Here is a 26,550-nt window from a genome sequence, read left to right on the forward strand (position 1 = left end):
TCTCAATTAGGGAAATGCAATTTGGTGGAATAATTCCACTATTTACATTGTCGATAAAGTAAAATATGATTTTTTTTCTCTTAAAAAGAAAAACCAAAAAAAAACCTAATGCAAGACCAGTCGTATTTCATAAATCAACAGGCTTTAGGAAATCTCAAAATATAAATGGGATTTTTCTTTTCCAGCTTGTCAGCAGAAGCAAAGGCCCTGCCAACATAAACCATCAATGCATACTTGTCTGAGAAATTGTGATGCTGAAGTAAAACTTGGCTAGGACAGCATTATATGAAACTGTTATATATTATTCTGCTGTACTATACAGGGAAAGTTAAGTAAATCAATAAATCTGATATCCATGAAAGCAATTAAACATTTGGTTTTAATGAAGCTCAAAGTTATACTCATTTCTAAACAATAATAATAAAAAGCCCTATTACCACTGGAAGAGGAATGTAGATGTTTTCAGTTTGTAAGAAATTAATTAGTCTATAGAGGGCTGTCATGCTTACACACCACATATTCACATTAAGTCTGTCTCTGCCCACAGACACAGCGAAAGACTGCGCAGTACTCATGTGCCACCTAAAAACCTACAGAACCTTCATCTCATAATTAATGCTACAGCTTCAAAAGTAAAGGGTCTGATCCCACAGCCGTACTACTGATTTCAGTGAGAATCGTAAGTGAATAGATAGCAGAATTGGAGCCTTGTGGCCCTGGATTGTTGTTCTCATGACACTTGTGATAGAGGTATAGCAGTTACTCACTGCAGTGTCTCAACATGCATGATATCAGAAGGTGATCCATAAAGTAATAGGGCATTTTTGTTTATTTTTCTTATATGTTCTGCATTCTCAGGACTTTGTATAACAAATTCCCAGGCAAGTAAGCAGGCAACCAAACAAAAAAGGAAGAAGAATGGAATAGTGAATGAAAACTTCACTTTTAGTCTGTTTTAATAAGTTGCAGATGAATACTATTGGGATAAATGAACAAGATGATCTACCGACTGTTTTTCTAATGGGCTAGGTGATCTTTAGATATTCTCAAAATGGTTTGGTCATTCTTTAACTTAAAGGACTGGCAAATACAGAGAATGGGAGCTGGACTCCAGAGGCAGAAGCACTCCCTTCTCCACCACTGCCTCTGGGCAGCCTTGGACAGGCAATTCACCTCTTTCTGCATCAGTTCCCCACCTTTAAAATGAGGTAAATTTTAGTAACCACAGACAATAATTATCTGTTGATGAAAAGCATCACACAAGACCCAAGTAATGCCATTATCCTACTATACTGCACATCAGGATTCCATTAAAATAACAAGTCTGACCCAAATCAACAAAGGGCAACATCTCAAAGGGAGGTTAAAGCAGTAGCATTATTGGTTTTACATATTGCAGTAGAGGTAGAGGTGTTCTCATGCAGACACATCATTAGTCAAATATGTTTTATTCCAGCCATTGCCTTTCATTAACCTGAAAATACATTCTATAGCACAGTGTCTAAAATTTAGTCATACCCAGAGACTACTGTAGCACGCACTTAATCCTTTCTCAGTGCAAGACAGATTTGTCCAGAGTGAATGCATATTGGTCTGCAACTTTGATGCCTGGAATTTAAGCAGGGAGTTACTTGAATTGGAAGCAATAATGCAATTTCATGTCCAGCATTTGGGTTGCAAGAAACAGTAATTGTGTTATCAGAGAAAGTGTCACATGTGAGCTCAACTGGGAGGGTGACAAGACAGACCAAGGAAAGCAGAGAAAAATGAAGAAGGAAAGAGGCATTAGCATCAGTGCCAATTTAGTGAGCACATTTTATAGCACTGTGCAGCAAACAGTGTAGCGATAAAAGAAGGCTTGATTCAAACTTGCACATCACATCGAGGCTCATAGGATGCTTTTTCAAGTCACAAAATGTATAAAAATAGTTTTAGGGTTAGTTTGTTTTTTTTTTTTTTTTAAATTAAGTGCTGTCAGACACAGACTTGATGGAGAAGGGGCAGGCTCAAACAGCCGGGTACAGTTTCTCTCTCATACTTCTCCTGGCAGTAGCAGTGATGCTTGGGGGATTACTCTGCACCTGGGGACAGTGTGCACATAATTGTCAAAGAATGGACATGATGTTCATCTCAGATCACAGAGGTGATCGTGATTCAGGAGCTGTTTACCACTTGAACAGCCAGAATACAGAAGTTATGAAACCCCAGAAGCTGAATGCTTTCTAACATTAAGCTCAAAAACCTCCAGTAGTTTCACGGTCAGATAACTTACAAACCATGTGAGATGTTTATATGAACTAAAAGCTCTTCAGAAAGTATGGAGAAAAAGCACACATCCAAACCAGTGCTTTTCTCAGCTGGGATTTTCTCCTAACTTCTTTTTTGGATGAAATCTCCCCTTCTGGGGGGAAATCATGCTTGAGGAGTCAGAAGGAATTTAAACCTTTTTCTCACTGGTTTCCTACTTCCATGACTTTTTTAAATAGTTGATGTCTGGAGTGTCATATTTAAATCCCCTCTTCAGCTGACTGCGTCTGGGACACAGCGGGTTCAGCCAGACCATTTGAAAAACGGATGGCTCTAGTATTGGCAGCCTTGTGTAGCATAACTATGTAATCCCATTAAAAATGACTGTCTGTTCAGTTCTGGGGCCTTATCCCCATCACTGTCACTGTAGACACAGCATCTTTCAGTTGCCGATGAGGTTGGACAGTGACAGAATACTTTTTGTGTGTGAGAATGGGCTTATTATCTAACAGTCGGGTAACTCTGAGGGATTCTTAGGATTTTCAAGAGCATTTTAGTGTTTCAGAAAGAAAAGGCTTCCTGTGAGATTTGTATCCTTAAACTACCGAGGCATTTCTGAGAGCACTTCTCAAGCTCCCCCCTCCAGAGAGGTCACTGCGGATGCCTTTGTAGCTGCACATCCCCGTGCCAGCATCCTCTGCCAGCCCCTGGACCGTGGAGCTTGTGCTCTTCTTCAGGCTGCATTTTCCTGTGTATTTGCTAGGTTCTGCGTTTGCAGAGAAAGTAATAGGGGAAGAATCATTCGAGTTTATACAAATTTATCACAGAAGATGTGTGTGGTGGCTACAGGCCAAAATTATTTGCTACAAACTTGAAGAGCCTCCAAGCTAGATAAACAGAAGGGTGTTTCCTGAGGACAGGAAGGAAACGACTTGACTTTGTCGTACCTTCACTTTCCCACAAGCTTTGACGGTCTAATTGGCTTTCTTATCCAGATGGAAGCGCCGGAAATCCTGATTACCCATTGTTCCCATTTCGCACATTCAGCATTTACTGTCTCCTCTCTGCCATTCAGCTCTTCCTCCTCTGGAGGAGCCAGCAGGATACAGATTATGGCATGATTATATTCTCCTCTAACCTGCATTTTAGGCAGCTATCAATCAGTGTCAATCCAACTATTTACGCCATTGTAATCCTGTGTGAAGGGAGGCACTGGAATGTTATGTCTGAGAGGATGTAACATAGCTGGAATACGTGAGGGTCTGTGTATAAGAGAAGCGAGCCTGCATCTCACCTATCTTTGTATCTCACCCCCTCTATCTGCCTGAAAAACGTAAACTAGTCAAAAATCTCTTAGTTTGCAGATTTCACTCTTGATTCTTTCTGTAGCTCATCGTAGAGTAATTATGGCATATTTACAAGCTAATAACACACCTCAAATGCTCAGCCACATGGCTGCACTGTAAGTAAGAACTTGATGGTTGCAGTAGGTCAGAGCAAGGTTGCTCCAGCTCAGCACCTTGTCTCTGGACCTGGCCAATGGCAGGTACTTAGGGGTAAGATATAAGAACATAACAAGCACCCCCCAGTTGGTACCCCCAGCTCTGACAGCATGAGTGTCAGGGACATCTTTGGGTTTCACAGCCCTGGAGAGGGTCCCCCAGCTCCCCTCCCCAAATTGTCTCATCTTTTTTGAATCTACTGATAACTTTTTACATTGACACCCACCTGTGACAGTGAGCTCCACAGCTTCATTATGTGGTGAATAAAAAAGTACTTTCCTTTGCTCTACAGTTTCATTTGATGTCTCCTAATTTTGGGGATATGAAAAATATTCGGTAATTGTCCCCTCTTCAGCGTGACATCCAACCTCGTTTCATCATACCCCTTTCTCCGTCATCTCCTTTCAAAAGTGACAAATCCTAGTCTATTTTCTCTTCTTGGATAAAAGCTGTTCCATACCTTTGATCATAATTTTTGCCCTTCTCTGTACCTTTTCTGGATATAATGCTTCCTTTTCTGAGATGGGGCTGGGGAGGGGAAAACAAGAACTGCATGCAGAATTCAAGATGTGAGTGCACTATGGATTTATAAAGTGGTAATGAGGGTTTTTGTTCTATCCTCTATTTTTGTCTCAGTAATTCCTATGATCCTTTTTGCTTCTTTGACTACCGCTGAGCACTCAGGCTTCAGAGCATACTAAAATGTGGAACCTATTCTTTATGACTAGTTTCATGTCTTTTAATGAACTCTCCTAATCTGGGGGAAAAGACGCAGTCCCTACCTACCCACACCTGGAACAATGCCCAAGGTGCCTGTCTAGCAAGAGTGGGAGAATATTAGTGCTCTGAGATTTCAGTGAGCTAACAGCTTGCACTTCCTTTCATTAGATGTTTTTCAGGCGCTGAAACTTCAGCTCCATGCAACAGCTGCGTGAGGTAGGTAAGAATCATTAAATGAATTTCACAGATGGAGAAACTGAGACAGAGAGATTTGTCCAATTCACTTAGAAACTGTCACAAAGCCAGGAACAGACCCTGAGAATGAGACCAGTCTTTCCTTCTACTGGCTGCTGCAAGTGAAACGGCTGCTCCAGGGACTGTCCTCACCCAGGGCTCCATGGCCACACGATGTCTTATGTCTCTGCCCCTGCAGCTTGCAGTCTTTATCATGCCGTGGAAAAACAAGGGTCCCTACTCTAGCGGTGGGCAAGCACATCATCCTATCCTATCCTATCCTATCCTATCCTATCCTATCCTATCCTATCCTATCCTATCCTATCCTATCTCGTTCTGTCCTATCCTATCCTATCCTATTCATAACCTTTCTTTCAAGTTGCAATACTAGTGAAGTTGCCAGCAAAGTAAGCCATGAAGTAGTTTTTAACTATCCTATTTCTCATATTATTTCAGACTGGATCACCTGCAGTAAATCATAGAATCATAGAATGGTTTGGGTTGGAAGGGATCTTTAAAGGTCAACTAGTCCACCCGCCCCTGCAATGAGCAGAGACATCTTCAACTCTATCTTTCCACTCAAATTCTCAAGGGATGTATTGCCACGGTAATGTTTTGGTGGCAGAGGTATGCAGTGACCTGTGGGCCTGATTCTGGAAGATGCTTAGTGCTGTCAGGACCTCAGTGCAGCTACTTGGGATTTCACACCACCTGGCCTTTTATTCCTAATCAGTTTTAGCGAGAGGGCCTGGATGGTTCAAGGAGCTGACAGTGCATTATGAAGCCTTTTAAATAGACATTGCTGGCTCAGATCAAGCACAGGTAATGACTGGAAGTTATGACTATTGGCTTTCAGGCTGTGAAATGAGTTTTGTGCAGTAAGTCAACAGGCATCCTTATGACGAACTGTTCTCGCTCATGGACACTTTCTTAACCAAACTCAGCAGCGAATGCAGCGATTAAATGGGCACAGATACTGACATACGTCCTCAGTTGTTCTCCTGCTAGAGCAAAACACGCATTGGCAGGGAAACTTATGAAACTTTGTACTGAAAAAGATGCTGCTACACTTTTCCTATGGGGAAGGAGCCTAATACTGTCAGCTTGCACTTTGGGGATTTATCTGGAATAGTGCCAGATAAGAGAAAAATGTCACTGCCAGCATATGTTGCCTTGACATACCTGACTACCTAAAACTGGGAAACAACTCTGTGAGCTCAACAATTCTAAAAAGAGCACAAAAGAGAAGAAAGAAAATGCTTTTAATGTGGAGAAGAGTAATTTCTCTTGAGAGTTCTTAAATGTTTAGGTAGCTCTGGAACAAGATATTGGTGCAGACCCTGTCCCACACGATGCAAATCTTCCCCGTGGACCTTGCAGCAATACAATCCCTTTAACTAAAGTACCAAGAGCACTGCATTATATTTTTACAGACTGCGAGAACGACTGGTGAATGCAGACTGCCATGGTCCATGCAAGGGGTTAATTAGGGTAACCTTGCAGAACATGCCAGATACATACCGAAGCACCCATAAAACCCCTCTCTGTGTGGGAATGAGCCACAGCAATCCCATCCACTACAGCAAATGGGTCCCTCCAGCAGGGAGAGGGGTCCTGGTAACAAACTGTTTGCTCTCTCTGCTGCTGTCTGTCCCAGAGCTCCGCCATAAAAGCCTTGATAATGCCATTATTGCACAAAATGCAAAACCAAGGGGAAAAGACTCCAGCTACTCACGCTGTTTGTAGAAAAATTAAACAAATCCAGAAAATGTTGAGATAGCTGGAAATCTGACAGGAAAACTGGGTTTTCCAGGGAGAACACTAGAGCCAATTTACAGTTAATTACTGTGATTTGGAACAGCTCTGTGAGTAAATACCCGTCTCTGATTGTCCAAGTAAGGAAGATAATTGTTTCCTGAACCGTGTCCATTGTGTATTTAAAATGTTTTCAGCCTGTTCCTTTCTCAAACCTAGAAGAGGTTTGGTTTTCGGCACTGTAAATCTGCTACTCTTCTGTTAACAAGTAACTAGAATCCTAATGCTGAGCAACATACCTTCCATGAACGCAATTTATTTAGCTCCACAGCCATATTTATAAAGCAATCTCTCCTAATGATGAGACTGCTGGATGATGCATGGGTTCGCAGCTGCAAAGCAGTCCAGTCATCACTGGTGAAACAGCTTTGAGGACAAGGAGGACTGGAGGGCCATCGGGCACTGCTAGCCCAAAAACGTGCCAAGCACTGCGCTGCTGCAAAAGGGCATAGGGAAGGATGGGCAGCAACAGAGAAGGGAAATCATGGAAAACCCCCAGATTGCATTACCTATTTCTTTTTTCTCCTCAGAGCAAGTAGAGGCAAAACGTTTTTACAGAGATTGTACCAACTTTTGAAAAATGGATATTGATACATTCATTACAAGGCAAAACAAAAACTCAACGGGTACTAGGATGCTTTCTTAAGGAGCTCAAGTACTACTAATATTCAAGTATTACTGAAATATTGGCTCACCTGAGTCCAGAGCAGGTACTGAGACTGACTGAGGAGTCGGGGTACCCTCGTACATTGCCGTGGTAATAGCAGTGACCCTGATTGCAAAAAAAGAGAAAACATTTCAATAGTCATAAACGGTCTTTGCTCTCTAGTTTTCTCATGGTTTTCCACCCCTTTTATTTCAAAGCGATTATCAATTTCAGGCTACAGCATTCAGAACCACACTGACAGAACCTTTTCCACCCCACTAAATATTCACCGTACTTAACAGTCCAAATGGTTCCTAAATGGAAATCTTGGGTGTTTTTTAAACCCCAAAGTGTGGGAGTGGGTTTTTTGTTTTGTTTTGTTTGGTGTTGTGTTTTTTTAAAGAGGGTCAATGCTGTTTAAATTGCATGACTGACCACCTTTTTCTGTGTTATTTTAGTTAAAGCTACAATATGGAATATTTTATAAAACTAATCAGGTGAACAAATCAGCTGACACATTTTGTTACTTTCTGTACAGGCACATTTTTATTCAAGGTCGTTCACATCTATGTATGTCTACAAGAGGTAGCTATGTATAAAGAGAAGTATAAAAAAGCCAGTCCTAACCCTATAGTTTGAAAAAAATCACAGAGCAGATGAAGGGAAAGGGAAACAGGTTGGAAAGGAAACCTTTTATTGAATTACCCAGCCGAGTGGCTGCATGTTATTAAGAACAACCAAGAATAAGAGGGTCTTCTATTTTGAGAGGCAATAATCCAATTTCATTTTGTGGCTAGGTTATTGTATTTCCTTAATAATCTACTGCTTGCAGAAGGCACCCACAACAGAGATACTTTCTCAGCACATATACATATCTGTCTGGAATCAAGGTTAATTTTATTGTTGACTAAAGGTTATATTACATTCCCAATTATGTGACTGGCTGGAAAGCAATGCCTGTGTCACGTCCAGCATTTCTTTTCTCATGGCTCCTTTGAATGCCACCTGGAAACTGAAAACACTGTTGTAAAAGGTTCCTATCTTATTAGCGCAAAGGAAAGTTATCACTCATGCTTCAACCTGACAGTCATCTCACCGTGCCTTTTTATTATTTGGTTCATTCACATCCATCTAGCTGCATTAATTAACCTTTTCAGTTTTGGGGCATGGCTTTGACTTACAAAGCCTCACATAGCAGACTGCTAAAGACCACCTTGATTTTGTTAAAGAAAGCAATAGCCATGAAAACGCTAGGCAAGATGGAGTAATTCAGATATGAATTTTCTGCAAATAAGGTTATACCATGAAAAATATTTATTCAGAGCATTTGTGTTTCCAACATGAGCAACTGAACACAGAAAAGCAGCATCTGGCTTTCTAAATACACATCTCAATAGCTTTTCTCAGTGAAAGAAATGACAGAAGCAGCGTAATAGTGTTTTACTCTTGGGCGTTTTTATCATCAGTACTCATAAAGAGTCAGTAACACATTAGCAAGGATAAAGCCACAATAGAAGGGAGGAAGTCATAGACTGAATTTTTGGGGGTTGATTGCTTCAGTCACAATTGCTGTGGATGTCAAAGTTTTCAGTGTAAGTGTAATATTTCACTTCATAGTTCAGAGCTCTTATGAAGGCAGTCTTTGGGGTTTAGCATCACCGGTGTTAAGCACAGTTCTCAGTTAAAAGGGAAAGGAAAAGCTGATATCTCGTCCCACACAGGCTGCTGCTGCGGTCTAGCTGTCTTTATCAAAGAGTGAATTATGGCAAAGGTCCTGATTTCTTTCCCTCTCCACACACAACTTGTCATTTTATTAACTTTGAGCTCCTTGTTGTGGCCCATTTCACAACTTCTCTGAGATCCACGTGCTACATGATGCCAAAGTTCAATACCGAAAATGTAAACTTATCAGACCATGGCCTGCAATTGGACTGGTAGAAAATTGATTTCTAGCTCAGTAACTCCACTGAACTGCAGGATTTTTTTTTTTCCTATCACATCTTTTTATACCTGTAAACTAATACATAAAATGGATGACCCCCTAAAAACAAATAATTACCATGGCTGATTTGTCATACTTAAAACAGTACTCTACCCTTACTTGAGATCATTTAATAAAAAACAGCTTTTGACAACTGCAAATTTTTCAAGTGTTATAAACCAGAAAAATAACCTAGACACTGACTCGCATGCTAGAGAAATTCCCCAAATGACAGCTCCACAAACCTGACTTGGTTTGACCTCCAAGCAGAATTTGACTAAGCAACTTTTCAACGGGAAATTGGATTTGGTTTCAACTACAGACTATATTGATGTCCTCAGTGAAGAAGAGATATAAAAATAAAATCACAGAGACTTATCTTTTTTAAACCATATTGCAGCATTTAATGAAAAATGAATTCACTGATCTCTCAAAAAAAAACTTTTAGGCAGCAAAATGCACTGTCAGTTTAATCATGACTTACTGCCATTATGAAAACAGATATTTTTTTTTAGTAAGGGAAAGCTTAGCTATCATTAGCTGTACACATATTCATGTTAATGTAGGTTAATCTGTCAAAGACTTGTGTGCTTCATTTCTTTCCTTTTATTTCCTTTAGGAGTCTATACAGCCTTCCTGTTTCTAAAACAAATGACTATTTTCTACTAAGCTGATTTTGAAGAAGATATGAGCATCCAGCAAAAAAGAAAACACTGAAAGCTTTCACAATGATTGCTTTACTTGGGAGGTCTGGAGCTATAATGAAGATGCTTTTTCAGAAGTAAGATGTTATGCATAAAAATAATGCCTTTCACTGGTACCAACAAAGCCCATTATGGATAGGAACACAAAGCACGATGACTCTTCTGACAGTGTCAATAAATAAATAACATAACATAACAAATACTTTGCAGCACTTAGGCAGATAAAAGATAAACTTTGTAATTAAAATCGCTTGCTGCATTGTTTCTAATTAAGGCATTCATACTGTCAGAGGACAAAAACCTTACTGCCTTAAAGCCTTTTTTATTTATAAAAAGCAGTTTTTAACTACTGACTTTAACACGGATCATAATAGCCATATTTTTTTATATATACACATAAACATAAACATACACATACATACATATATACATATGTGTATATATAAAGTACATCCATAACAGTCTTACGGTCTGGTTTAAAAAATAAACGCAAACAACGAACCCTCTCTCCCAAACCTCAGCCATGGCTTCCCCAATGTCTTTGAAGGACACCCAAGCCTTCAAAACCTCTGATGTGAGCTTCTGCACTATAGAAATCAGATATTTAGGGCTTTCTTCCTAACTGAACCAGGACTTTCCTCCATAACTGATCAACAATGACTGCATTTATTATAAAATTTTAATGGGTATATTTCCAAGAAGCTGAATAAATCTTACAGATTTTAGAAGTCACCTGGTTGAAACCCCAAAGCTTGCCTTTAAAGTCTCTCTCTAAAAATTCACGTGTAGGATCACAGCAGTCAAAAGGCACTGAAGGCAACAATAAAAAAAGATCACACATCGAGCTGTTTCATCCCATGGCTCAGATCCCGGCAGAGAGCACTTTGGGTTTTAACGATGAAGCATCATGTACCCACGAAACGCCAACCTTACCGTGTAATTGCGTGCGAGAACCACATCAGTGCCGTCTTTCAAATAATGTGTTTCTGTGAAGCTGCTGGCTAACAGGCCCCTGAAAAAAATAGAGCACACGTAATATTAAGGCCACGTCACTTTGACTTTGTCCTTTAGTGGTTCCGTTTGAGATAGCGATCAAAGCCAAGCATTAACGATACAATGACTACTGGGGCTGTGTGCGAAATAAGAGAAAATATAACTCCAAATACTGAAGCTGCAGTGCATGAACACTTCCTTCATTAATTGTAAAAAGACTACAAGTTTCCAGACTGCTTTCTCTTCCAAATGAGGACTGCATGCCAGCATATTTCAGTATTGAACCTTCCATGTAATTTTCAACACGTTCTGAACTCTAGACATTTGGAGTATTGTTAAGTAATGGTGGTTTGTGGAAAAGGAAAATGTTTTCCCTGTGTTACTCATTTTACTATATAATGTATTGCATTCATCAGCAAGTGACCACCCAGAGACTAGTTTAGCTCTTGGTAAATGAAACAAACTTCTTTCATTGACGCTCAAGGAAAAACGCTCTGAGAATATTACAGAAGTTAGAGAACTGGATTTATTCCGATCATCCGAAAAGGATATTCATGAATGGAAATCTAACAACTTGAAATAATGTATCAGGAGTTGGTAGAAGACCATGTCTGTGATGAGATATTTTGTTCTCATTCTCTCCACACTTCCACTCCTGCCTTTGGCAATGATATAAAAAATTTTGACTTGCAATTGCCATTTTCCAGAAATCTCCAGAGAAGGGCATGTGCGTGACAGCTATGAAAACTTTTCTTTTTGTAGTAAACTCATGGAATAGGGAAAGCAGCATCTGCCTTTAAAAAAAAAAAAAAAAAAAAAAAGAAGTCTTGCTATTGATCTGTTTTTCAACTCCTTATCTAAAGAGCATTTCTAACAAGGCCAGAAGGAAGAATACATTTCCACATTTACTCCCAACATAGGTCTTAAGCTATGCTCCTCAACACAAACGTGCTTGAGTTTTGACAAATATTCTAGTGAAATGCAAAAGCACAATATGGAAGAAACCAAACATAAATGCCAGCATCACCTTCAGAAAACTGGAGAGTTTGGGCTATTGAAAAATCTTTGGCACAGTCTTTCACAGTGTTCTTTCTGTTCCACTTCAAAGACGCGTTTCTCCCTTGGGTTGTTCATTTGAACAAACCGGGCCCTTTTATTTAAAGCTGGTTAATGCTGTACTCTTGCATATATATTAGTGTGAACTAGCACACAGTCTCGGTGCACATTTCTTGCACTTTATATAAACGTTAAAACTAGAACATGAACAAACATTTAATTTTCGTTACTGATTTATTTGCATCACATTAATATCCAATGGCTCAGTCACGATCAGGACCTGCTTGTACTAGGAGCTGTACTAACACTTATTAGAGAGAAAACCCATCTTTAAAAGCTTCTATCTTAAGGTAGAAGAAAAAAAAAAAGATGAAAGAAGACCAAAACAAAAAAAGAAAAGGAAAAAAAAGGAAGGAAACGGCAATGTAAAAAGATGAAGATAGCAAAGCCCCAACACAATGAGTATTCAAGAGCAGTTTCTCACTTTACATTTTTCAGCTTGTGGGAAATGTTAGTATATTAATAGATACGGAATGTTAAAACACTGCAGCATTTGGTGGGTTGTAGAGGAACTGCTCTGGATCTCAGCCAACCACCACACCTAGAGCAGGATTTGGTTGCCCAGCCAAGCATCTAGTGTTGATTTAGATACTCTCTATATTTCACCAACCAGCTCTGTAGGGACACCTCAACCCCCTGTGGTGTCTTGGAGGGCACTTGACACCAACGTTTATCTCGCCTCTTGTGCCTGCAGCCTCTAGAAGGCCTGCCTGAAACAAAGTGTGCCGTGTCCATGTTTCCTACTGTCTCATTATCACAAAGAGCAGCTGCTTTCTTAATTATCATTATTATTTATATAACAACAATGCTAAGTTCTGCGCTTAGCAGGCATTAATTACCTTTGTAAAGGCAAAAGGTAAGATTCCATCGCTGCTGAAGCCAGCAGAGTTCTGCTGTGCACTTTTTGGAAATGGGATTTTATATAGGATTCCAGAGCGATTTTTATTTAATGGGACAAAATACAGGCAAGGGATATGGTAACAGATGTAGCATAAGGGCAAAGTGATTGAGCAATATACTTGCTTTGTGCTCTGCTATTTCCAAAGTGTTTGACAGCAGTGATGATAAAGGTGACCTTTCTGCTTCTGTTCATTCTACCCTCAGGAACAGAGTTAGAAAATATTTCATAGATTCATAGATTTTAATACCAGAAGGGAGCGCTGTGATCAGCAATCCCACCTGCCGCATTACATAGGCCATTTGACTTGAATTATTCTTCTAGTACGATGACTGTGATGGAACCACATCCATTTTCTTACTGTATAAAGCCCTTGTCTGGACCTCCCATGATGAAGAAGCTATCACAAGCCTGATAAGTTTTTAACAGTTAATTAAGCTCAATGTAAAAACACTGTACTTTGTATCTAGATTGACTGTATCAACATTCAGTTTCCAGCCACTGGATCTCATTCCCTTACATCACTGCTTCGTTTTCATTTGAGTCTTTCATGGACAGTTCTACTTACCAAAGTGAGGGAATATTGCAGGCAAACAAATTCCTGGTGTAGCTGTCCTCAATCTCCCTATCAGGATGGAAGTTTGTGGTCTACCCTGATGAAATACCAGCTGAACATAAGAATTCCCAGTGTGAGTAGTAAAAGACTGGTAAGAACACCAAGATGATGGAGTCCCACTATTGGACTAACCTAATAAAATAAAAAGCATGCCCTGATGTAGAAGCTAAAGTAGGATTTCAAATCACGGAAATTTCATGTACCACTGAAGGACCTTTTTAAGAAAATGAGGAAGTTTTTCAGAAGTCTGCATTAACACTCCTTCAGTTTAGTAACTAAGACATCACTGCTGAGACTTCTGTTTTCCTGCCACGTTCGGTGCCAGTACTACTTTGAGAGCAAGACAGAGGAAAGGTTTTCTCTGTACTGTAGAGGCTGGGGACCTCTACGAGACATGTTGCCAGGGAGTCCAACAATTTCTGGGAGAGAAAGAAGCTGTTATCCCCACTTTCAAAATGCCTAATAGCTTAAAAGCTGTATAGCTGTATAAGCACACAGCATTAGTATCCAGGGACAGCAAGTCATGCAAAGGCATGTCTTGAAAGGTTATGAAAACTAAGTGTAACAAGCACTCAAATTCCGCAACCGAGTGTGCACCACTTCACTTTCCAATTATGGCAATAATTTTTAACATACCAAACAATGAATTCAACATATGTGTCTATTAAGTAATTTAACCCCCCCCCCCCCCCAAGATATGCAAAGTAATAGATTGATTTACTTTTCTGTTTTTGACCCACAGTAAAGGAGATTAATAGAGGAAAGTGAATTAATTTAGATGGCAAGCTACTTAACCTAATTGGATCAATGTAATTTTGAAAAAGCGGGGATCAAAATAACATTAATATATCACAGTGCAATTCATCACAATGTCTGGAGTTTCAAATGTTGTCAGCTACAACGCTCAACAGTACCAGATGATTATCAGTTTTTTGCACTGCATGAAGAAGCAGAAACAAATGCTTTTGAGAACCAGATCAACTGCTGGATACGATTAAAAAAAAATCAGTTGAAGCAACACCACAACTTTGTCATTTAGTCTCTGAAGATGCAAAAGTGCAATTCTTGAGTTAAATTACTTATGTACTTAGTTGCTGTGTTTGTCAGCACCGTGGATTTTTTCACATTTCCCAGAGCCAAATTAACATGTAGAAGCTTTGATGGCCCAGAAGGACAAGTTTTATCCCTCCTGATCTATGACAGACACAGCACAGGCTTCATCATCCTCTGTAAATCAGTAGGAAGCTTACCCGTCAGATTTGCTGAAACATTTTCAGGTGTCAAGTAGCTTCCACTAACCTAAGCCTCAGGGAATATGATGAACATTATTTAAACTTCTAACTCTCACCTTCCTGGCCGCCCACAATGTGAAGTCTTAGGTGGTTTGTTTGAGGAGGGGGAAAAATGTCCTGTTTCAAACACATCACATTTTTTACTCAATCCATTTAATGACAGGAATGGTAATTTAATGCACCGCCTCTCACTTGCAAATGAGAAAATCAGTCTCTGCTCCCCTGGCACCAATATATTATTTTAAAAGGTTATAATGATATTTCATCACCCAGGGAGAGTCAGAAAGACAGAGTCGCAGAAGTTAGAGATGGCAAAAAATCTAGTGGATCATACAGATGGCCTCCCTGAAAGCCAAGTATGCTGTAGATCAAATTAGGTTCTGTCTCGTCGAGCTTCAAATGTCAGAAGCAATGCTGATCCCACCACTTTCAACGGGAGATTACTTTGCATTCCAACAGCTGTTACTGTCATGATGCATTTCCTGATATTCAGCCTTTTCTAGTTTTTCCTAGTTACACTTCTTTCAGTAGCTGAAACAATTCTTTTCCTTCTTGGTACATATATCATTCAGATAGGTGCAGATTATTATCAAATTCTCCCTTAACCATCCACATGCCAAGTATAGAATATCAGGCTATAAAAAATGACAAGAACTGTGTACTTTTCATGTTAGTGTTACTCAGGAAAAATCTAAGCATCATCACAGTAGGAGCAGACACCAGGGTTTCCCTTGGTGATATAGGAGAAACCGGTAGACAAAAGCCTAAGGAGCAAATCTCTTTCTAACAGTACACAGGCTTGTTTTCCGATCTGTCTTTTAGGATGAAACTTCTTTGGTTGCCCTCCCTGTTCCAGGTCATCCCCCTGCAATACATCTGGGGGAAGACACCAACATTGTTATCCATCAAAATGATCTACAAATCTCTTAAAGCTGCTCTGTGAGACTGAAGGGACATCCAGCAACCGAGGTTCAACAGCACTGCTTTAAAGCCAAACGAAATGATGTCTGGATGGTCTGGTACACATTTCTTCAACATATCCTGGGTGGTATGTGGCTCACCGTTACACATCTCAGAAGTACCATGCCTTGCTCTGGCTTGACATGGAGCATAAAACTTGACCTTTGCTTCAGTAGGGAATCAGGGCTGGCAGAAGACACTCAAGTTTTTACAATAATAAATCCCTGCTTCTGCTAGCACTGTCTGATTGTTCGTGCTAGTGAACAAGCAGAGGCCTGGGCTGCTTCTCCTGGGCAGGCGCTCTGTGGCATACAGCCCAAACCCACCAGCACTCCCAGGGATGTGGCGTCATCTGCCTACTACCATCAAGCATTAACGAGGACTTTGAGTTGGGGTAAAGTGAAGCAGGAACTGGACACTTAGCTAAAATAAATGCCTGAAATAGAAACACCATGAGCAATTTCTAAAAGCAGCACTGTGTTTTCTTTTGGATCTCATGGAGGCGTAAAGCAGCCTCAAATCTGAGCTAGAACATTGTCGACTGTTTGATTCTGAGGTCTGACATGCCTAGGAATGAATCTTGGCTAATCTGCATATACACTGCAAGACTCGCAGCACTGAGTTGTGTGATCTGATTTTAGTTTATGCAACTCCTTATCCTGTAGAAAGGTTTGGAAATGCAGCCCCTGATCGTCCCCTTAAATCTTGTTTCAAATACGGTCACACACGGACATCTGTGTTCTGGGGTCCAACATCAGAGCAGTGCGCTCTTTGGTTAGGAGGTTGCACAGATTGCTTTTAATGATATAGAGAAGGTGCTGTGAACCTATTGAGCTTTGGAGATGAACACACACTTTTCATGCCCTTAAGTTTGCTCTTCTGCTTACCTTTGGTTTTGATTAACTTGTCAGTGTAGTTACTCTACTTTAAGAACTGGTGTTTTAGGAAGAACATTAAATATTCCTGTGACTTCTTAAATGATAAGAGTCAGCTGCTCTACCTACTCTGTGGGAGCATTGATCATAACAAGCCACTGGTAGTGCAAGGCTGTGGTGCTTCCCTTCTCCTCAGATATGCTGCCTGCAGCTCAGACAGACATCTGACCTTTACTTATACTTGTTACTCTTTCTCCTCCTTCCGAATGATAAAGTGCCCGTTTTCTCCCCCATCCAAGTACTGCCTCACTCTGTTAGACAAATTCGTATTAAAAGCCCTCCGGCTATGCATTTTAAACCTTGCCTACAAATGGGGGAGGCGAGGAGAGTGAAACAGGATGGCATATTGGCAGTCAGAAAAAATGTCATCTAAACCTCTGCCTGCTGACACCAGCATACTCCATTAATTCTTAAGCATCTCAATTCAGGTCAGTTTGACCTTTAGACTGGAATTAGTTGTTATTTCTTCAATTGCTGTATTTCTTCACAGGTATATCCAGAGGAATAAACAAGTCTTTTAAGCCTGCTGCTTCTGCGGTGGTGGTCTCAGTGCAAGTACCTCCTGATATTCACGAAGGCGATATTCACAGAGGCGTTTTTCAATTCTTCTTTCTCATTACAATATAACGAATGAGTGAAGCATGGGTAATGAGTTTCCCATGCACAGGCACCTAACATCATCCTATTCGCAAAACTACCACATATTCTTTAAACATGCCACATTCTTTCTCCTTGTTTAATTATCTTAAGTGATTTGAAATGCTTTTGGACATTTTCCCATTGAATGTCTCCACTTCATAATATCCTATCTGCTACACTCCAGTGTGCTGCCATAGAGGGACTGCAATGTCATAATTGAAGAACCTGAGAGATTGAAATTTGCAGAGCTTAATTAGCACAACAATTCTGAGGAAAAGAAGGGAGCAAAATAAAACTATAATAGCTAGGAAATCAACCAAGCATCCAAAGTTTCAGTATAAACTCCATGGTAGTAGCCTCTGGCCTATTTCACATGGTCTGTAGATAGACGATTTGAGTTGATCATAAACTACGTTTGAAAAATAGGTCTCTCTACTTCTACACAGTTCTTTTAATGCAGATGTTCATATAATGCTGTGTTTACTGCAGTCCATGTCAAAATCCCACTCCCATCCCCTTGCACGAGCAGAACAGTATCTGGCACAAAGAGCAAATTTCCACAAACACAAGCTACGATGCCAAAAGCGAAAGCAACGCTCTGCACTGTCCCTAGACAGTGTGTTGGAACACAGGTACTCTCAGCGATAGCTGCTCTCTGGTGTGCTGGGGCTAGGGAGACAGGAGGGACAAGAACAGCATTTAAAGCCTAAAAGCATCCCGTCTTCAGAACTAGTCACTGCATGAGGTTTCAGTGTATAGAACACAGCAAAGAACAGTCTAAGCAAACAAATCTTAACAACTAAGGGAGAAAACCACCTCCCTAGCTGGCAATCACTGAGTGATTGAGAGCTTTCTTGTTTCCTGACCGCTTGGAAAATAAACCATAAACCTCACCTCCCCAAACTTCAATAGAAAAAGATTGAAATTAAATTAAGCACATCAGTGGCCTCCCATGCTGTTCCAGGCTCTCGGCTGTACACCCTGATTCCATCACTCATTGTAATGTTTACGGCAAACATTTACTTGCCAAAACTGTAGCATGCATTTTACCATTTTAATTCCAAAACGTTAATGAAGAGACTACTGCTAACCACTGTTGCGGTGAAAGCATGTTCTCCCTTGGAACAACATTAACAATGTTTTCCAACAAAGCAGATGGGTAAAAACAAGTTCTCTCCCTAAGATGGCTTAAGCTTGGCCAAAACCCTCAGGGTAGTCATAATGGGACAGTGTTAGGTACCCTGCACCTCAGGTGGTCATTAAGGGAAGAAGCAACTCACACAGCATGTGTGGGGGAATGAGAAGAATACCAGCAAGGCTCGCTCCAACTCCGCAAGGGAGCTCGAAGACATAGCAAAACTTCTCCAGCACAAGACAAAATGGCATCGTTTACTTCTGTGAGCTTTGAATAAAACTGCTCATCCCGCGCACCGAAAGTCAAAGTCAGAACAGGTTTCCCAGCATCCCGCCCATGTTAACCTCAAAGATGTTCTGACCTTGTTTTTCACCAGCCAGCTCCAACATACCAGAGCAGCATTTGACGGTTTTCAGCATCTGTCTCACAAAATTGTCCTAGGAGAGCTCCTTGTGAGGAATATTTTATATTACCTCCTTGAGCTTCCCTGTGTAGCAGAATAATAGAAATCATGTTATCGGTTCAGCTGGGCAGTATGCCATGAAAAGCAAACACCTTCAGTAAAGGCTCCAGAGTAACACTGGCCACAAACTGTTTGCTACAGAGAGGTGACAGCGCTTATGGGCTAACTAAACTGATTTCTGATGGAAAAATACAATTCTGTACATTTAGTCAAACTATGGAGGCTGACTGCTTTTGAGATACTTTACTGTGCGAGCTGTACTAAGTAGTTTTAACTGAGAGTAATGGAAGTGGCTGTGAAACCCTGAAGCAACATGTCAAAAGTAAAGCATTATGCTGGAAATAACCACAGAACTACTACACCTCTGAAGTATCTATGGCAAAGATCAAAAGTAATGTGCACTGCTACGCTGCAGGCTGAACCCAGACAAATTTACGCAACTCAGTATTCCGAAATGGCTTTGGCTAAAGACTAACACGGCTCTGAAAATTCTGGCTCCCCTTCCATGGATCTGTTCCTCAGATGACAATACTGTGGTTTCTGATGAAATGCATACTTCCTATTATAATGCTTCCACTAAAACTTGTACAAGATAATCTAGGGGCTTTTTTTTAACACTGTGATCTTGCATGCAGAATAGAGCATTAGAGTTACAGATGTAGGCAATGCAGACAGTACCGTAAAATCATGGCTCAAAAGATTGACTAGAAAACATTGAGATGTTTCAGAAGCTAAGAAGTACATATATCACAAGTGGCAGACATAATATTTTAATGCATTGTTTTCTAACATCACAGTACTGCCTTTCATAAGACAAATGCTTTATAGTCCCTGTAACACTTCTAGGATGGCCTATTTTCATTAAATAGTGAGTTCAGAGATACTGGGCTGGAAAGCTGTCAAATTCTATTTGAAATGTTTCATTCAATTAAATATGCCATTTGTAGCTGAGTAAAATTACGCTGCTGAACAGATGTCATTGGGCAAATTATCTAACTGTACTTTCATCCAAACATTTTCAGACTAGTACAGAATTGTATTTAAAACATCCAAGAAAACTAGTCCTAACATGGAAAATTTATAAACATAGAAATTTAAGCAGTTCCAATGAAAAATCAGAACTTATTAAAATATAGCTAACAAAATGTAAATAGTGCTGTGGGATTACAAAAGATTATATGCAAGCATATGCTATACTTTTAGAAAGCCAGGCTCTTACATTAATGAAAAGTCACTGAGCCTAGGTTTATTCTTAGACTCTAACCAACAATCACATCCTCTCCGTATCTTATTCTTGCTTTTGAGTGTGTGCCGTAGGTTTGCATTTGCAGTTTTAATTCAAATGAAGTTGTCTTGCCATTTCTGCCAGTTTGTTGAAACATAAAATGGTATTTTTGTTTTACTTAAACCCACAATTTTTTCCTTGCCACAAGAATGAGCCATTTGCTCTAAGTAGGCTTTACTCATATTTCGCTTGCAGAACACCATTGACTTTTACAGATACGCCTTCATTTTGCCCTACGCCTCACTGTCTCTCTCACTAAGCTTTTAAAATTCTGGATGAAGAGGGCAGAGATGTGTAAGGATACCTTTGTGCAAAATCTGTGTTTAAGTCTCAAGCCTACAAATCTGGTACGCATGCTCATTTAAAACTAAGTAGGTGCAAAAGCCATAAGATTGGCTGCAGGTTGTCAGACCAAAGGTCTACCTAGTCCTATATTCTGTCTCCAGCAGTGGTCAATACTAGGGAAATAACTCGTGAAGAGGACACGTGTGCTACATTTCTCCAAAATACCGTTCCCGCTCTGCCTCAAAATTTTTTATGAGCCAGGGACAAACGTGGGGTGGAGACTGAGATTAAGCAAGAGCTCACTCTCCGCTGACACTATTCCTTTCCAATTAAAGCAGTGTCTTCCATGAAGATCAATTAATTTGGTAACACAACTGCATCAGCTGTTGGCATATGGCACTTCAGGTGACTTGGGAAAGCCTGGAGTGATTTTTCAAGTAACATTAGGCTATACTCTCAGAGGATGATGGCTCATTTCCAACTAACTCTGCTTCAACATATGACTTGAAATTGGGATGAGGCGATTCAGGTGTTTGCAGAACAAAAGCATGGACCTGAGGTATCAAGCAATGAGTGAGTTTATAGGGCGGAGGCATCTGAGAGAAAGGATGGGGGCTGAAATATTCCTCCTTCCTTTCCTCTTTCTTACCCATTAATTACTTTCCTACATTCCCTGCATTTTACCTTAGCCATTCTTCATCATCTTTCCATTATCTCTCCTTTTCCTCACATTATTCCTCCATAGCCCTCCTTTCATCACCTCTTACATGCCTATGTTTATTATTACACTGTTAAAGAGGAGATACATTTTTCTTAATAAGCAAGACACAAAAAAGCGAGACAACCACATTGGTGCTTTTCTTAAATAAATTTCAAATCCGCAACACGGTATATGGGGCTGTCAGTTGCCAGGACACCAGGTAACCAACTCTACAAGATGTGACTTCAGTGGGACCTCTAATGGAGGTAACACAGATCATCATCCCTGTTTGTCACATCAGGCTCCATATTCATGTTTTTCAGGCAGGAAAGGAAGAATGGCCAGTGAAATCAGGACACTGGGGCAAGGGTAAACTAGGTTTTTAGATTTTTCTTTGTTTTTTCACCTCTCTCTGCTGCACGCTTCCACTGTATCTAATTCCTTGACCCTGCCATGTGTCAGAACCCTTTCTGAACCAATTAAACACATTAATTCAACAGCAAATGACTGCAGGAAAACATCAGATCAAGGCCTGTGGCTTTAGCTAGGTGAGCCGGCTCACCGCAGACTATGAGCGTGGCAGAGCTGCAGCAGACGGCCGTGGGAAGGAAGGGCAGGCAGTGGGGCTGGGGCGTGAGGATCCCTCCTCCCCACTCCAGAGCAAGCCTGTGGTCAGAAACACAATGAAAAACCCCACAACATCAGCTGCTTCTGCTTTTACTTCTTTAGGAATAGATTAATATCAGAAACAGATTCTGACTTCTTGCTACCGTAAGGTTTTTGCTGGCCCAGGGGTCCAAACGTGCTTCTCACCCACTTCAAGGGCATCTCATTGCACTGAAGTCACTGAAGATATGCTGGTAAACAGCTTGGGCGAGAGAAGGATCAGACACTGTCTTTTAGCAGTTAAGACACAAAATTATAATTTTCTTTTCAATTCAAGGAAGTAATTAGTTTATAATAACATTTAACATTTAGTTGCTGACAGAGATATGACACTTATCTTACATAAGTCATTTTAATTATTCCTACTAACCAAGACCTCAAAAATATTGTGTAGTCTAAGCTAACAATGCCTTTCCAGATATTTTTGGTTCTACTGTCATTTGAAAAATTGATGCCTAGAGCATCAGCATTTATCAAGCTCATTATAGATTTCATCCGAATGACTACAGATAATTAAAAGTATGCTTCATTTTTATTGTAATGTTTTCCCCCCTAACACTGCAAAGTAATTCTGTTGTTGCTCAGGGTTTTAGGAATTAATGTAGACTCCTCTGCCAGAAAACAAAGTTCCACAGGATTATACACAAACTATTCATATATACGGACATGAGTCAAACATGCAGAAATTATATGAGCGCACACACACACACACACACATATATACTTTGGAGCACTATATGCATTTGTGCATACTTAAAATAGTCTTAAAAGTGAATGGCTATTTCAGATACACAGCTTCAGATGCTTGGGTAACCATCCTCTGAAAATCAATCTTCTCTAAGGCACTTGGTCTAGTTGGACACGCAAAATCCCTCTAGAAAATGTTTGTCATACTTATATTTATCTGTTACCTATATGAAATAGATGCACATAATGCCCCATCATCTTACACTGCACAGAATTATTCAACACTTAAAGCATATGGACGCTACTACTGCAGACATGAGTGGAGCAGTCTTGGCAGCACATTGCTTTATTTTGTCTAGGTGTTACTAACTTAGAAGATGCCCAGACTGAAGAAAGAAATCTGTTGAGAAAATGTTCAACAGGATTCTGGAGAGCCATCCTTCCTGACCTAAGATTTAAGTGATATATTGGAAGTTGTTTAGTGATGTAAAACCCATGGGGAGACCTCTGAGCTAACTCAGCTTCCTCTGCCTTGGGAACTATGTCATTCACATATAAAAAGCTGGATTGCTGTATAAATGTAGGGCATGCATTTCCACACAGCACTGATTTAACATCAGTTTAAATATTTTTTTCTACTATTCATGGATCAGGCTATGTCTGTCATACCTGAAACTGCTACGATAATTGTTAATAATGCTCACAGAAAACATACATGTGATATTTTTTAACTGTTTATGAGTTTGCAATAATTAGTACAGCGCTGAGTTTGACTTGCATAAGTATAATACATTGCACCTAGAAACCTGCTTCATTCTAGGATCCGTAACAGTACTTCAATTAACATCATGTATGATGGATTTTCCTTGGCACACCTTTATCATCAAATGCTTTATGTTTTTACATGACTTTCCAGGTTACTTTGAAACTAAAATTACCCATAAATAGCAATGGCATTAAAAAGCAATTACAGATACATGCCTTTTTAATGCCTCTATTATAATCCGCATTCTGGTAAATCAGAGAGAGACTATTTAATGACACAGGCACAGAAGAAACTCTAATCATTTAGTATTAGCATCCATGTGAAGCAGTGCTAGCAAAGAGGTTGGTGAGGTAGTTTCAGACTGAGGTAAGAAAGAGGAAAAAAAATATAATGAGTAGAATCTGACATAAATATTAGGAAATAGATCTATATTTTATAAAGGCCATTTTATCCAAGACAGTTCAGGTTTCCTCCCACTCACAGAATGAATTCACAGAGAATAAGCCCTTGACTCATGAGAATATTTCACATACAGATTTGGATTTTATGTAAATTATTTAAGTATGTTTTAGAAAGTTTGGGCAGTGATGTAGAAATGTTCCCCTGCCTATGCATATCAGTCAAAGAAACAGTACTCATCACCAAGGAATTCATAAGGGTAGAAGTTTTGCCAACAGGCTTAAGACTAGACTGTGGCATGGAAAAGATCAGACTCTATTATCCTATCCCTTAAATTTGCCTCCTCCTGACAACAGGAGGAGAAAGCAGTGCCTTGGATCAGGCTGTGCTAGCAGTACAAAAACCTCTGCCCAGAACAGCACATTGCAAACTGGAGAAACCTAAACCCGAAGAATGTGGAGGCATACATTAATGCCAGTCCGTATCCAAAAGGAAAATTTTGCAACTTTCACATCTGGAATATCAAAAGAAAGGTTAATTACATGAAAGGATAGGATTTTTTTGCTTTATCTCCTGGTTATTTCCAAACCAGTCAGAATTATCTTTATTTTATTTGAGTTACACTCAAGCCAGGACATGTTCCTCCATGTTTTAGTGTTGGATAGTATCGGATAAGGCAAGAGATGATTGTTTTTAACAACAGAGAACTGAAACGACAAAACCCCCAGAGTAAATCCTGCCAAAAGAGTTCTCCAAAGGAGAACCGTTGAGACACTACAAGAGGCTCGAGGTAATCAATGCATAATTGTCCACTGCATTGCAAACACAAAAAAATTCTGTTTGCTTTCTTGCACATTGCTGAATTTTTACTCTTTAAATTTATTTATGTCCAAAAAAAATACATACAATATTTTATTGTTGATTGTCCTACCTAAAATAAAGGGTGGGGTTTTTTTTATTTAAGCTGAGCTCTGCCGTTAGGTCAATACTAGCAGGGAAACCATGAGGCTGTTTTACTTGATGAGAGATGTTACACTGTGCTGCACCGTAGGAATTAGCTGCAACGCTTCCATAGCAAAAAGCAGGAGATAAAATTTTATCAGTGCCGTGCCAGCTGCCCAAACAACACAGCACACACTGAAGGTGCACGGAGGCTTTCTACCACTTGTGTGTCTGTCTGCTACCCAAAGCCGGACAAGCCTACAACAGTGTTGTCGATAAAGGTTAAAGAGAAAGCACACATTACAGAAGAGATGCCAGGTTGTCAGGGAGATCTAGATAATACTGAACAAAAAAGCTCTAACCCAGCTCAGTTAGGTGAGGGAAGAGAAGACACAATCACAGCTACTAACAAAAAAGCGGGGAATTCAACAATTTGGGAAATGTGTAATGGGATACTGAGCCTTTCCCCTCCAGACTTCTGGTTTTAATTAGATCCTTGTCCAAAATAATGGAAAGGTTTTTAGCAACTGATGGCTGATGTGTAGATTGCAAAAAATGAGCTGGTCTGAGATTAGATAGTGATATCATAGTACAATACACTCAATCTAGCCACATTCCCCTTTCCCCTCTCAATTCTGCCAACTGCCTCTTTTGTTATCAGTCTGAGCAGGAAGGAGATACCGTATAAATTCCCAACTATTCTCTTGCTATTAGGAGACAGGAGGCAGAGCACGACTGAGGTGGATGAAGTGGGCACGGTATCGAAGGGTGCAGTAAAACTGGCTTACATGTTCTGCATGCAAAACTCCTCAATCCCAGGGATGTTAGTCCAACATCTCAGACAGCTAACTAATGCAATAAAAGGAACAAAAGAAAAACAGAAATAAAGATAAGCACCTAGGAAAATCAAAGCAACAACCACCAAAGAAGTATGTAGCATTTTTCCTTAACATTAGTAGGCATTGTCCAGGTGTCAGTAATTCTTTGGGACATCCTTCTACTGCTTTGAATGCTTTTCTTCCCTACCTCCTGACTATTTTTTATGGGAAGTGGTCGTTTTTTCTTAAAAAACCACCTTGATTGCATTCACATTTTGGCCTAATTTTCCACATAGGAGTCAGGCCCTTCATTTCAGTAATAAACCACATGTACCCTGCCACGGATTTAGGCAGGGTAGAAGTTTTTAACCACTGTTATCATAGCTCTAACATTTTTAGATACCATTAATGAAGTACTGCTACTTGATTCTGCCCTTTAAGACTAAACTGCTTGGTCCTGGATTTCCCCTTGGACTGCTCCAATTTGTCATGCTCCAGAGAGGATGAATATTCCAGCTGTACTTCAGAAAGTGCAATGCCCTGCAATTTGCATGACCTTCTACGACATGCTGTTTCCCCATATCATAACACACCAAGAGAGATGAGCTTTGGTCTGCAGCCCAAGATACTGGGGTTTTTTTTCAGCATCAAGAACTATGAGGAAGTTTTCCTTGAAAGATGGTCCTCAGTGCAGCAGTTCATTTCTTTACCTTGATCTGATAGATATCTTTACTCTTAAAAAGTGCATCAACTGATGAATGTACATACTTGGTTTCATAAGCATATTTTGGACACACCTAGAAAATGCACAGGAAGCAGTATTTCATAAATGTTAGTGCAGATCAGCAGAACCTTATTATCTCCTACTGAGCTATGGTGATTCATATCTGCTGAAAGAGATATGACAATAAAAAATAGAATGCAAAAGAGACTGGGTCTTTCGATTAAAATCAGGCAGCAAATAAATGAAGCTGAGTTTTGAACTCAATGCAAGACAGTAATTGTAGCTTATGAAGGAAGAGAAAAAAACATCACAGCACTGGAATTCTAGAAATCTGCTCTCCTAAGAGGAAATTTTTCTTATCCTTTCTGATGGATGAGAGGCT

The 26,550-nt window shown here is 40.0% G+C and overlaps 1 protein-coding gene across 1 annotated transcript in view; it reads right to left on the reverse strand.

The window, feature by feature from the left end:
- ADAM12 (ADAM metallopeptidase domain 12) overlaps nt 1-26,550 on the reverse strand; it is a 185,307-nt gene that overhangs the window by 71,339 nt on the left and 87,418 nt on the right. Inside the window, exons 4-5 of the mRNA XM_052799756.1 lie at nt 10,783-10,861; nt 7,214-7,290 (exon numbers count right to left, since the gene is read on the reverse strand). Coding sequence (XP_052655716.1) covers nt 7,214-7,290; nt 10,783-10,861 — 156 coding nt within the window. The remainder of the gene's footprint in view (nt 1-7,213; nt 7,291-10,782; nt 10,862-26,550) is intronic.

This window comes from Harpia harpyja, chromosome 10 (assembly GCF_026419915.1).
Source record: "Harpia harpyja isolate bHarHar1 chromosome 10, bHarHar1 primary haplotype, whole genome shotgun sequence".
In the NCBI taxonomy this organism is placed as follows: domain Eukaryota; kingdom Metazoa; phylum Chordata; class Aves; order Accipitriformes; family Accipitridae; genus Harpia; species Harpia harpyja.